Genomic DNA, 13,119 nt, shown 5'->3' with positions numbered 1-13,119 from the left:
GAAACCAGATGGGTGGACTTTATCATTTACAAGAATTCTTATCCTACTACTGCATAACAAATGGATTTTTAATGTCAGTAATGTACAGGTATGGTATCACGATAGTTAATAACAAAATATCGCGATATCGATACTTTCAAAACATCGCGATATATCGCTAAAACGGTAGTATCGCTCGGCCCTGGTACAAGCTAAGTAGACACATAATGTTGTTGTTGTTATTGTTGTACTCTAAACATTTACATGAAAGACTGTACTATCATATGCATTTTGTTGCGAGTTCTTCAGCTGTAGGTCTGACTGGATTCCTTCACTGTGCCAGCCTGGATTCCTTCACCCTGCCAGCTGCTACCACAAGTAGAGATTGCTATTGAGGGATGCTCGCAGTTCAAATCTTTGTCAGGAGAGATGCTCTTTTTATCCTGCCTGCAGTCACAGACAAGCCCCCTCCAGTTCAGAGTGCCATCAGGAAATTGGGTTGCTAACAGCTGCTTGCCTCTCCCATCCAGATCAGTATCAGGAGACGCTCTCCCAACCAGATTACTACCTGAAGATGCTCTCCCATCCAGATCATTATTAGGAGACGCTCTCCCATTCAAACTGCCAACTAGAGATGCTCTCCCAACCAGATTGCTAGCCGGAGACGCTCTCCCATCCAGATCACTACCAGGAGACGCTCTCCCAACCAGATCACTAGCTGAAGATGCTCTCCCATCCAGATCATTATTAGGAGACGCTCTCCCATTCAAACTGCCAACTAGAGATGCTCTCCCAACCAGATTGCTAGCCGGAGACGCTCTCCCATCCAGATCACTACCAGGAGACGCTCTCCCAACCAGATCACTAGCACAATCTGGCACCTGCGCACAGGTGTTGATGCTGTCACAATCTGGCTAAAGCCACGTGACACAAATTAGTGGTGACCCGCAGGTCAACACATCACCTACTACTGCTATAAGCAGTTCGTCCATTCTCCTTAGAGGAGTCTGAGACAGCCAGGGGGCCTCACTTAGGATATCTGCCTTATCCACTAGGTTCTCCCATTTGGCCTCTATTGTAAAGAGTTTAGGACAGAGACGCTTCTCTGCTCTAAACTCTTTCATTACCCAAGCATCAATAAACCAAAAGTACTTCCTACTTTGGCCCCGCTGGAATTACATAACCTTGCCTAGGCCATATACCATGGCAGATGAGTCCCCCTGGCACTTACCAAACCCCCTCCTCAATCAATGGATTGCTGGAGGTGAAGAATGAAGATCCGAGGAACAGAGCACGTAAATAGGTGAGTGGTAGCGTAACTAAACATTAACTCTAATAGATCATACATTAAATTGGACATCTGCTCTAATAAATTTGACTGTCATTCTAATAAATTGGATAATTTTGTCTAGAGGAGCATGTTTATATGTTGCAAAACTACATTATTTAAAGATACACATACCTGTAAATGCACTTATAAAATGATTGAATCACTATTGAAAGTATACCCTTAAATAATTAGAATGTGGTGATTGTGCCCTTAAATGATTAGTGGAGCATGGCAACCATGCACCCTTAGTGATCTGACTGCATTTATTCTAGGCTGAAACTACATATCAATTGGTAGTGTTGGGGCAATTACATTTTAAAAGTAACTCATTACGTATTACTATTGTTTGCAACTAAAACTATTTAGTTACAGTTACAGATTATCCATAAAAATAAAGCGACTATAATAATATATCATATTATATTACTTGGTGTTCACAGCCTTAAGCTGTCACATGTGTAACTACCACCTTATCACATTACATAATTGCATTGGTGGACAATGTGTAAATCTTGGTTATAATTGTATCTAATCAAAAACAGCCAAGCTGTAAAAAAAGGTGCGGCCCCCAAAAAGGCCATGGTGAAAAAAGATGTGAAATCCAAGGTGGCAGCCAAGAAATGGCTGTGATGGTAGGTTAATGGTTAAATTTTAATAACAACAATTCAGATGAATTTGGTGCCAAGACCAAGCGGCACAAAATTCACCTGAATTGTCGTTATTAAAATGTAACCATTAACCTACCATCACAGCCATTTCTTGGCTGCCACCTTGGATTTCACATCTTTTTCACCATGGCCTTTTTGGGGGCCACACCTTTTTTACAGCTTGGCTGTTTTTGATTAGATATCACTTCTTTTTGTATTTGTATACTGCAAAGCCGGCCAATGGCTGGCTTTGGGGATTTTTTAACCCTTGTGTTTTTTTCTTTACAACAGGAAGAAGAAAAGAACTTAAAGAAGATTTTAATACTTCAATTATTTTTGATTTTATTAGTAATTATACAAATTATATACATATATTTATTACATGCCCATTATTCCCCACAGGATATCTTTTTGCAGCTGATCTCTCTACTGGGTGACTTGAAATGTAGCTGAACTATATACAGGATGGTTTCTTTGTAGCTGAACTCTCTACAAGGTGACTTCTTCTAGCTGAACTCTCTACAGGGTGATTTGTTTCTAGCTGAACTCTCTACAGGTGATTTGTTTGCAGCTAAACTCTCTACATGGTGGTTTCTTTGTAGCTGAACTCCCTACATGATGGTTTCTTTGTAGTTGAACTCTCTACAAGGTAACTTCTTCTCTACAGGGTGATTTGTTGTAGTTGAATTCTCTACAAGGTAGTTTGTTTGAGGCTAAACTCTCTACATGGTGGTTTCTTTGTAGCTGAACTCTCTACAGAGTGATTTGTTTGCAGCTGAACTCTCTACATGATGGTTTCTTTGTAACTGAACACTCTACAAGGTGACTTCTTCTAGCTGATCTTTCTACAGGGTGAATTGTTTGTAGCTAAACTATCTACAAGGTAACTTCTTCTAGCTGATCTCTCTACAGGGTGATTTGTTTGTAACTGAACTCTCTACAAGTGATTTATTTGCAGCTGATCTTTATGTGGTGGTTTCTTTGTAGCTGAACTCTCTACAAGGTGATCTCTTCTAGCTGATCTCTCTACAGGGTGATTTGTTTCTAGCTGAACTCTCTACAGGTGATTTGTTTGCAGCTAAACACTCTACATGGTGGTTTCTTTGTAGCTGAACTCTGTACATGATGGTTGCTTTGTAGCTGAACTCTTTACAAGGTGACTTCTTCTAGCTGAACTCTCTACGGAGTAATTTCTTTGTAGCTGAACTCTCTACATGGTGGTTTCTTTGTTGCTGAACTCTCTACAAGGTGAATTCTTCTACCTGATCTCTCTACAGGGTAATTTGTTTGTAACTGAACTCTGTACAAGGTGCATTTTTGTGGGTGATCTCACTGCAGGTTGATTTGTTTGTAGCTGAACTCACTAAAGGGTGATTTGCTTGTAGATGAACTCCTTGCATTATGTCTAGTTTCTAGCTGATCTGTCTACAGGGTGATTTGTTTCTAGCTTATCTCTCTACAGGTTGATTTGTGTGTAACTGATCTCTCTACAAGCTGATTTGTTTGTAGCTGATCTCTCTGCAGGTTGATTTATTTTAGCTGAACTCTCTACAGGGTGATTTACTTGTAGCTGAACTCCTTACATTGTGTCTAGTTTCTAGCTGATCTCTCTACAGTGTGATTTGTTTGTAGCTGATCTCTCTACAAGTTGATTTGTGTGTAGCTGATCTTTATACAGGTTGATTTGTTTGTAGCCGATCTCTCTACAAGGTAATTTGTTTGTAGCTGAACTCTCTATAAGGTGATTTGTTTGCAGCTGAACTCTCTACATGGTGGTTTCTTTATTGCTGAACTCTCTACAGGATGTTTTGCTTGTAGCTGAACTCTCTACAGGGTGATTTGTTTGTAGCTGAAATATCTACAAGGTAACTTCTTCTAGCTGATCTCTCTACAGGGTGATTTGTTTGTAACTGAACTCTCTACAAGTGATTTATTTGCAGCTGAACTCTTTATGTGGTGGTTTCTTTGTAGCTGAACTCTCTACAAGGTGACTTCTTCTAGCTGATCCCTCTACAGGGGGATTTATTTGTAGCTGAACTCTCTACAAGTGATTTATTTGCAGCTGAACTCTTTATGTGGTGGTTTCTTTGTAGCTGAACTCTCTACAAGGTGATCTCTTCTAGCTGATCTCTCTACAGGGTGATTTGTTTTTAGCTGAACTCTCTACAGGTGATCTTTTGCAGCTAAACACTCTACATGGTGGTTTCTTTGTAGCTGAACTCTCTATATGATAGTTTCTTTATAACTGAACTCTCTACAAGATAACTTCTTCTAGCTGATCTTTCTACTGGGTGATTTGTTTGCAGCTGAACTCTCTACATGGTGGTTTCTTTGTTGCTGAACTCTCTACAAGGTGAATTCTTCTACCTGATCACTCTACAGGGTAATTTGTTTGTAACTGAACTCTGTGCAAGGTGCGTTTTTGTGGGTGATCACACTGCAGGTTGATTTGTTTGTAGCTGAACTCACTAAAGGGTGATTTGCTTGTAGTTGAACTCCTTGCATTGTGTCTAGTTTCTAGCTGATCTCTCTACAGGGTGATTTGTTTCTAGCTTATCCCTCTACAGGTTGATTTGTGTGTAACTGATCTCTCTACAAGCTGATTTGTTTGTAGCTGATCTCTCTACAGGTTGATTTGTTTCTAGCTGATCTCTCTACAAGTTGATTTGTTTGTTGCTGATCACTCTAAAAGTTGATTTGTTTGTAGCTGAACTCTCTGCAAAGTGTTTTGTTTGTAGCTGACCTCTCTTCAGGGTGATTTGTTTCTAGCTGATCTCTCTACAGGGTGATTTTTTGTAGCTGACCTCTCTTCAGGGTGATTTGTTTCTAGCTGATTGCTCTACAGGTTGATTTGTTTATAGATGAACTCTCTACAGGGTAATTTGCTTGTAGCTGAACTCCTTACATTGTGTCTAGTTTCTAGCTGATCTCTCTACAGGGTTATTTGTTTGTAGCTGATCTCTATACAAGTTGATTTGTGTGTAGCTGATCTCTCTGCAGGGTGATTTGTTTGTAGCCGATCTCTCTACAAGGTAATTTGTTTGTAGCTGAACTATCTATTAGGTGATTTGTTTGTAGTTGATCTCTCTGCAGATTGATTTGTTTTAGCTGAACTCTCTACAGGGTGATTTGTTTCTAGCTTATCTCTCTACAGGTTGATTTGTGTGTAACTGATCTCTCTACAAGCTGATTTGTTTGTAGCTGATCTCTCTGCAGGTTGATTTGTTTCTAGATGATCTCTCTACAGGTTGATTTGTGTGTAACTGATCTCTCTACAAGCTGATTTGTTTGTAGCTGATCTCTCTGCAGGTTGATTTGTTTCTAGATGATCTCTCTACAGGTTGATTTGTTTGTTGCTGATCGCTCTAAAAGTTGATTTGTTTGTAGCTGAACTCTCTGCAAAGTGTTTTATTTGTAGTTGATCTCTCTACAAGGTGATTTTTTTGTAGCTGACCTCTCTTCAGGGTGATTTGTTTCTAGCTGATCTCTCTGCAGGTTGATTTGCTTTAGCTGAACTCTCTACAGGATGATTTATTTGTAGCTGAACTCCTTACATTGTGTGTAGTTTCTAGCTAATCTCTCTACAGGGTGATCTGTTTATAGCTGATCTCTCTACAAGTTGATTTGTGTGTAGCTGATCTCTCTGCAGGTTGATTTGTTTGTAGCCGATCTCTCCACAGGGTAATTTGTTTGTAGCTGAACTCTCTCCACAGTGACTTATGTGTAGCTGAATTCTGTGTAGCTGAATTCTCTAGAGAGTAACTTAATTGTAGGTGAATTCTCTACAGGGTGCATGACTTGTTTATAGCTGAACTTTCTTCAGTGTGACTTGTATTGTTCTGAATCTCTATAGTGATATATTTGCTTAACTCCCCACATAGTGACTTGCTTCTTGCTGAATTGTCTATAAGATTAACTGTTTGCAGCTGAACTCCCTACAGAATAACTTGTGATGTAATAAAATTCTATAATGGAGTAAATAAATTAGCCAAATGCTCTATTAGGGTGACTGTTCTATTAGAGTATCTCGATCTCGCATTTGCTACACGGAGTTGGCTTTCGAATCATAACTCAGTGGCTTGTAATCCGATTCTTCTGTACTACTGCAAGGACTTTCTATGAAGATTATTCCAGCTATACGCCGATTTTCAGCTCATTGCTCTAAGCGGTTTGCCTAGTAGGCGTGAAAATATATACATTTTTTTATTCATAAAAATCGATCGCGTAATTGTGACACAGGTTGGGTTTTGTGTCATATCTCCATGGTCTTTATCTCGATTCCTTTTAAACCACCAAAAGGCACTCCTACGATGGTTACTCCATCTACATAGCAATTTTCAACTCATTCCATGAAGCGGTTTACCCTGTAGGCGTGACAATAAATCGATCTTGTTTTACACGAATAATCGGTCATAACTCCTAAACCATTCATCGGATTTGTACCATATTTGATGCTAGGATTTGCCGTTGGACTTCCGTTCTGTGTGCCACATTTCAAGTTGATCGAAGTTCGCGTTTGCTTGCTATAGCAATTTTTGCAAGTGTGCGAAAAGACGAAGAAGAAAGAAGAAAAAAACGAAGGAAAAAAACGAAACTTTGGCGGCTCGTATCTCGGAAATGGTTGGAGCGATTTTCTTCAAATTTGGAATGTAGACTCCCCGTATTGGTGGGCAACTGTGTAGCAAATTTAGTTCCAATCGGATTAGTGATCACCGAGATACAAAGATGTGAAAATGACGTTTTCGTTCTTCCTGTCAATATACTCACGGGTGTGGCGCACCGGCTTCTTGAGCCGCACGACACACTACCGTGTGTCATGATTCAAGAGAAAGAAACTAGTCAATTAGCTTTATTCATTAATGTGAGGTGAGCTTCGTTAGTCCATTGTGGCTAGGCGTTACTCAGTGGATTAGTAATGAGATTAGTAACTTTGTTACTTGTATATAGGAATAAAATTACTTAATATTAGATTTGTTATAGTAACTTCATTACTTAGGTAACTGAGTTACATTTGTAAGTAAAGTTACTTGAGTTATGTTTACTAGCTTTTATAGCATTATATTACTTAGTTACCACAAAAGTAATAATATTGCATAACCCGTTACATAAGTAATGCAATACCCCCAACACTGCCAATTGGCTAAAAGTATGGAGACAAAAACATATGTAGAAAGAAAGAATGGACTAAAGCAGATCAACACCAATCCAGGATTGTAAGCATTCAGCTACTACTACCAGCTAACCACCCTCCCTTCTTTTATACCTTATAAATATGTACAAGTCAAGAATAATGGTATATTAAATAGTATGTAAGTAAGTTTTGGTGAATTTGAGTTGAGCTAGGATTGCCTATTCATGCCCTCCCACTTTAGCTCTGCTCAGGTCCTTCAAAACCTTACCTTCACACAACTGATATTCTTGATACTTGTGTTCTTCCGATTGTTGTCAGTAGCTTGTGGCAGTGGAACTTATTGACACTGATGGTTGTTGTCAATAGCCCCTAAATTTATATCATAACTATCAACTCTGGTCTGTAGTTTCAAAATAATTTCTATAAACAAGATAACTAATTACCTATCTTAAAGGACACAAAAGAGCATAAGTCGTGTGCATATAGATGGTTGTCCTAACAGATACTTTGTTATACCAACATATTAAAGGTTGTCCATCCAATTTGTACACATATAAGCTATAATGTATGATATATAGAATATCTGTGGTATTAATTTTGTTGTTTAGCACACAATCTTCAGGTAACTATTGAGCCAGTGACAAGAAATGCAAACCCAGGTGATCGGATTACATTTTCATGCTTAGTAACTGGTTTAAGAGCTAATAAATTTGTATATGGCTGGATACTAAATGGAGTTCCAGTTGAAAGAGAAACTAAGTCAAGTCTTGAAGTAATTGTATCAGAAGACAATGCTGGAGATTATGAATGTACTGTTAGAAATGAATACAGTAGTTTTGCCCGATCTGGTGTAGCTAAACTGATCCTTAGTAAGTAAATAATGTTTTTCTAGCATTTTGTTTATTGTTTATTTGTTAAGATCAATTTTGCTACCCTGTAATGGTCAGCTATATGGGGTTCAATGTTACTTGGAATGAAACTCTTGTTGGTGTCACTGTCGAAGTCCCATGTGCCGGAGCTGGATTAAATGGTAACTTTGCAAATTGTATACTGCATACTAGATGAGGAGGCTTTGTATTTGTTAAGAAAGGAAGGAACTGAACCCTCCTTTGTTAACTAAAGAGGGGTCAAATCTCTCTTAGAAAGAATACTATCAAAGTTACAAGGTAGAAATAAAAAACTGCTAAAAGGACTTATAGACTAATCAAGTAAAGACTCTGTTTCCACCAGCCATGACACAACCCTGTACCTCTTATATATATGATTTTTTGTGTATCTTAAACTTTCAACAAGTCTGTATATACACTTGTACACTGTTGTTAAATGTTGTAGCTACGTACCACTGTATAATCCCAACATATTGTAACTCTGAAATCCTGGAAACAAGCATTTGTCTGTCCTCCACATTATGAATATGTATCTCCATTAATCCAAATTCTAGCAATTTAACATGCAATAATCCAAGCTGTGTAAGTACTGTAACTGTTCAATCAGACAATTTTTTTTGTCAGTAAGAGAAAACAGCATGTGCTGTGCACATTCTTAAATGCAGCTTGGTACTGTGGGACTTTGTATAGTAACTGTTACATGAAAATATCATGATAATTTTTCATGCATATATTTAGGTACCATACGAAGAAGGTGCAAAGGTAAGGATGATTGGGAGGAATTTATCGGGTGCTTCAGAATACAATTTAATGAGCTCATTGAAGAGGTAATTAATTATAATTGTGAACATCGCATAAAAATAGGGCACTACAGGTAAACAACATTACCATGTCATTAAATAACTTGGGAGAAGAAGAAAAGATTATTGCAGTTACCAATATTGCCACAACACTGTCTAACTTAACTTCTTTAGAAGAACAAGTTATTTTTGCACAGGAAATTGGTCTAGCAGTTGACATCATAACATCACTCAACAAGTTAAGTATCCGTAGTTAACTTTGTCAAGTGATACTTGTATACAGTGTTACAGAGACAGTGGTTGACAGTTTAAAACCTGATGATGCATATTTTGAGGTAAAAAATATATACTGTTATTTACAGGCATGTCTATAATTAACATTGATGTTTTGATCATTTACAAACCATTTAAACTGTTTGTATACACTAAAGGAAACAACTGAAATATTTGATAATCTATTGAGTGACAACAACCAGCAAAATTGGCAACAACTACAACAGGTACAGTACTGTAATTCTTCTTGTGTCATTGTGTGTATAAATAGGAGTAAATGACCTACATATAACAGTTGTAACATGGGAATAAGGGTATACATATCAGGCAAAGCTTGAATGTCCTGTTTTACAATTACTATGTAACACTTTCTATCCATATCAGGCTGATAGCCTGCACAGGGTGATCAAGCCAATATGAGTGCAACTACTATAATTATGCATGACTAAAAATTTTGATTGTGGATCAGCAGCTAGTATGTTCTGGTTATGTTTAGTTATGACGAGTGAACAAATCCTAGAGACATCATGGAGAATTTCAGTTATAAAAAATTTAATGTTTTAATCACTACTAATAAAATGTTTACCCAGTTTATAATTATGGCGTTTAAGATAGGTAAGCTTGCTTGTAGACTGATTACTTCATGGCATGCAGAATGATAGCTTTGTGGTGGAGGTGTGGTCCATATTTGGATACATGTAGAAATGCTTGATGAATAGGCTAAAGCACTAGTTCTCACCTTAGCCCAACATTTTTCAGCTCTTGGGATAGCGAGGATAACAAAACACTCTCTGTCTGAGTGGTTATCATGGTGAAATCTATGTCTTGCGTACTAATGACATAAGTATTAATCGATTCCCACAATAAATTTTGGTCTTAATGTCTATATAATTGCTGCCCAGTTGTATCCTGTGTGAAAGTTGTACATTTCATAGTAAACATATTGAAAGTTCTGCAAAGACAAAGAGTGAATGAGTGAATACAGGTAATGGCTGTTAATACTCACTCTTGTATGATTCCTTATTAGAATTATTTGGTATATGTACAAAGTTTGGCTGTTGTAAAGTTTGCTGATTTGCAGTTGCTTAGCTGTCCACAAAATTTATATTACAAACATTATCAGGGACTGCTATAAAATATGCGTGCACCCATGTGGAAAAAAATCAAGTGATCTTTATAAGTATAACAAAATTCTGAAATTTGTTCATCCATTAACAAATATATATATCAAGACTCACGGTAGTGAGTCGCGCGGCCAGTAAAGCAGAAACGCGCGCCGCAGACAATAAATGATGCTACCACTACGTGAGGATTTTACAAGAACGAACGTTGTCAAATTCGGCCTTCCTGTAATCCACCCGTCACTTACGCTATCCCTCTGAAACTCTGGAGTTGAACTCATCGTGTCACTAGTAACTACCACACAAGCAGTGAAGCAAATCCATGCCGATTGTTTCGTGATCGAGGTTGCCGACATCAAAGGGGAAGTTTCATTATTTTTATTTATTTTTTTATCGCATGCGGTTAGACGCAACCGCAGGTGTATGCCTTGCGTTCCTTTGTGCATTCTGAACATTGATCGCCCTGTTATCGCTTCAGTATTCACTCAATCACCTCAAGATTCACATCATCGATTTCACCATACATGATTACCCTACAGTCGTGATTTCAGCACCAAACGAAGTTTCAGTCGTCCTCAGTCGACCTAGAGGCCAAATACAAATCCCAGATTGTTGTTTTCCGCAATACTCGCTTGGCATGTAGGGCAATGTGTCTTTAAACTGTTCTGAAAGTTTCGTTCAAATTGAAACATTTGTTTTCGAGAATGGCTAGTTTGAAATTTGAATTTAGTCGCCCCCACGTCATTTGCTCTCTAAGAATTTTACTCGGAATTTAAAGAATGACGCAGAGCACAACTGCGGTCACTGGGTATTGATGAACTGGTGCTCTATGTAGTTAATCAGTACATATAGCCACCAAGAAGTGTGCTGCCATAGATTATAGTCCATAGATATAATCTATGGTGCTGCATACCATCCTTCGTTTTGAAATTAGTCGCCCCCACATAATTTGTCCTCTAAGGGCGCGGCTTAAAGAATGACACAAGAGTACAACTGCGGTTACCAGTTGTTGACACAAGCTGTGAGTAATTAGCACATGTAGCTAGCTTAAAAGGAAGTGTGCAAAATCGCCTAATACAATTGTCACCATGCATTATTGCATTTTATAGCACCCCCACACAAAATTACACATGTAATTACAACATACAGAGGAGACACATGAATACCAAATACTTTTCACAACAATAATGTAAGAATTGTACAATAATGACTGTAATATAACTGCTATGCAAATGTTTTCCAGTGGCCCGCCATGGTAGCAAGTCTCACATGACAGCATGTAGATTCATCCAAACACAATGGGAGTAACGAGTAAGTATGATGACAACAAGTTGGTATGACTCCATTTGTAGAATCCAGATGAGTGGGTGTGGCTCCAGTATGTCTAAACAGTTAACAAACATTCCTGTTATAAATACGTGCTAGAGTTGCAATATAATAGTATAGTATTTAAATGCAATAATACATAGTCTCCATTGCATCACTATCAAACGACACTAAGTGGAGGATATTGTTGCATCTCTAGTATGTACACTCTATCAGTACAACCTATCTTAATGGCCACTAGTATAGAAAGACAACCACTCTTGAAAAGCCAATTCCAATTGAGAATTTATATACTGTTACGTGCTGAATGAGTGAAGGTGGCAATAAACAAGTTCCACCGTAATTTATACACGTGATCTGATCCTGTATATTCTGTCAGTGGATGAGATCCACTTGGCCAGGACAAAATGTGACTCAAGTGCCCTGGATGATCCATACTCAACCAACTTATGACCCAGTGGCACAATGGAACTGACTATTTATAGAGAATACAATTATATTTATTTCTAAGATGTGTGGACACATTACAACACATTACATGTACATACAAGACATGCTACGTACTGTTTTAGCATTTCAAGTCACCACATTATACACGTACCAGTCAACAATGCTTCATAGTGCCCATCAGTAAACCTGAAGAAAAGTTACGAAAAATAAAAATTCACATAAGTACAATGAAACCTCATTAATATGGCAGGCTGTGGGACCAAAAAATTTGGCCTGAGTAACAAGGTGGCCTTATTAATGAGGTCATAAGTAATGCTTAGCTATATTTGGGACCTACTAGAGGTGGCCAATATAATGAGGTGGTCTTATTAAAGAGGTGGCCACTAAGTGAGGTTTCACTGTACATATAGTTCACAATGTTGTGAACAATATTAATGGTTAACAATATACACTGAAACTTGCAGGTCACTTTTTGTGGAAGATTGCTCTCTACACAAAATGACACATTCAGAGATTGTATTTAGATGGATGATACAGTAACGCATTGTGACTTCAATACTCGTGATGTGTCACTGCTAGGCAGCAACCATATACACGGCACTGCCACATCGCACTTGCTCGCACACATAATTTTGCTAAAGATTTTACAAATTGATAATTAAGGGGTGTGGCAACTAGCTGTTTCACTCGCAAGACTGTGTGGCAGCTGTTTCCCTTCTGTACAAGTGGCCACCAAGACAGGTCAGGTCCACTGTGGATGAAAGCCAGGCATTAGATATTTGGTATTTCATGTGTTGAAGACATTCCAGGGCTTCTGGTAGTCTCAAATCTCACCACAGTTTAACTCAGGCAGTGTTGTGGTCACCACTAAACTACTGGAATGCTGTGTTATGTTCATCTTATGCTTGACTACTGTATTGTAGAACTGAAATGGATACTCTGAAAAATATATCCTATGGATAATGACTTCACTTTCTTCATCAGGAGCTTATAAGGACCAATAGTGAAACTTTTTATACTTGGGGCTGACAGTCAACTGCCTATGTCTGAAGCAGTGCTTTTGGTGCTCTAACAGATTGGCTGCCCCCTTGCTGCCAGCACTCACTGTCTCATACACTGTCATACACTAAATCCATCTCTATAGCCAGTTAGAACAGCATGCTTCTTACCTTTTT

General features: G+C 38.2%; 1 protein-coding gene across 1 annotated transcript in view; it reads left to right on the top strand.

Annotated features, from left to right (window-relative positions):
- The window catches only part of LOC136256838 (uncharacterized), a 173,569-nt gene that overhangs the window by 121,880 nt on the left and 38,570 nt on the right, over positions 1 to 13,119 (top strand). Inside the window, exons 10-15 of the mRNA XM_066049883.1 lie at positions 7,696 to 7,956; positions 8,007 to 8,117; positions 8,713 to 8,801; positions 8,849 to 9,012; positions 9,058 to 9,109; positions 9,206 to 9,274. Coding sequence (XP_065905955.1) covers positions 7,696 to 7,956; positions 8,007 to 8,117; positions 8,713 to 8,801; positions 8,849 to 9,012; positions 9,058 to 9,109; positions 9,206 to 9,274 — 746 coding nt within the window. The remainder of the gene's footprint in view (positions 1 to 7,695; positions 7,957 to 8,006; positions 8,118 to 8,712; positions 8,802 to 8,848; positions 9,013 to 9,057; positions 9,110 to 9,205; positions 9,275 to 13,119) is intronic.

The sequence above is a fragment of the Dysidea avara genome, chromosome 5 (genome assembly GCF_963678975.1).
Source record: "Dysidea avara chromosome 5, odDysAvar1.4, whole genome shotgun sequence".
NCBI classification, from domain to species: Eukaryota; Metazoa; Porifera; class Demospongiae; order Dictyoceratida; family Dysideidae; genus Dysidea; species Dysidea avara.
The sequence above is the reverse complement of the archived record's forward strand: the minus strand, read 5'-3'. Positions and strand labels throughout refer to the sequence as shown.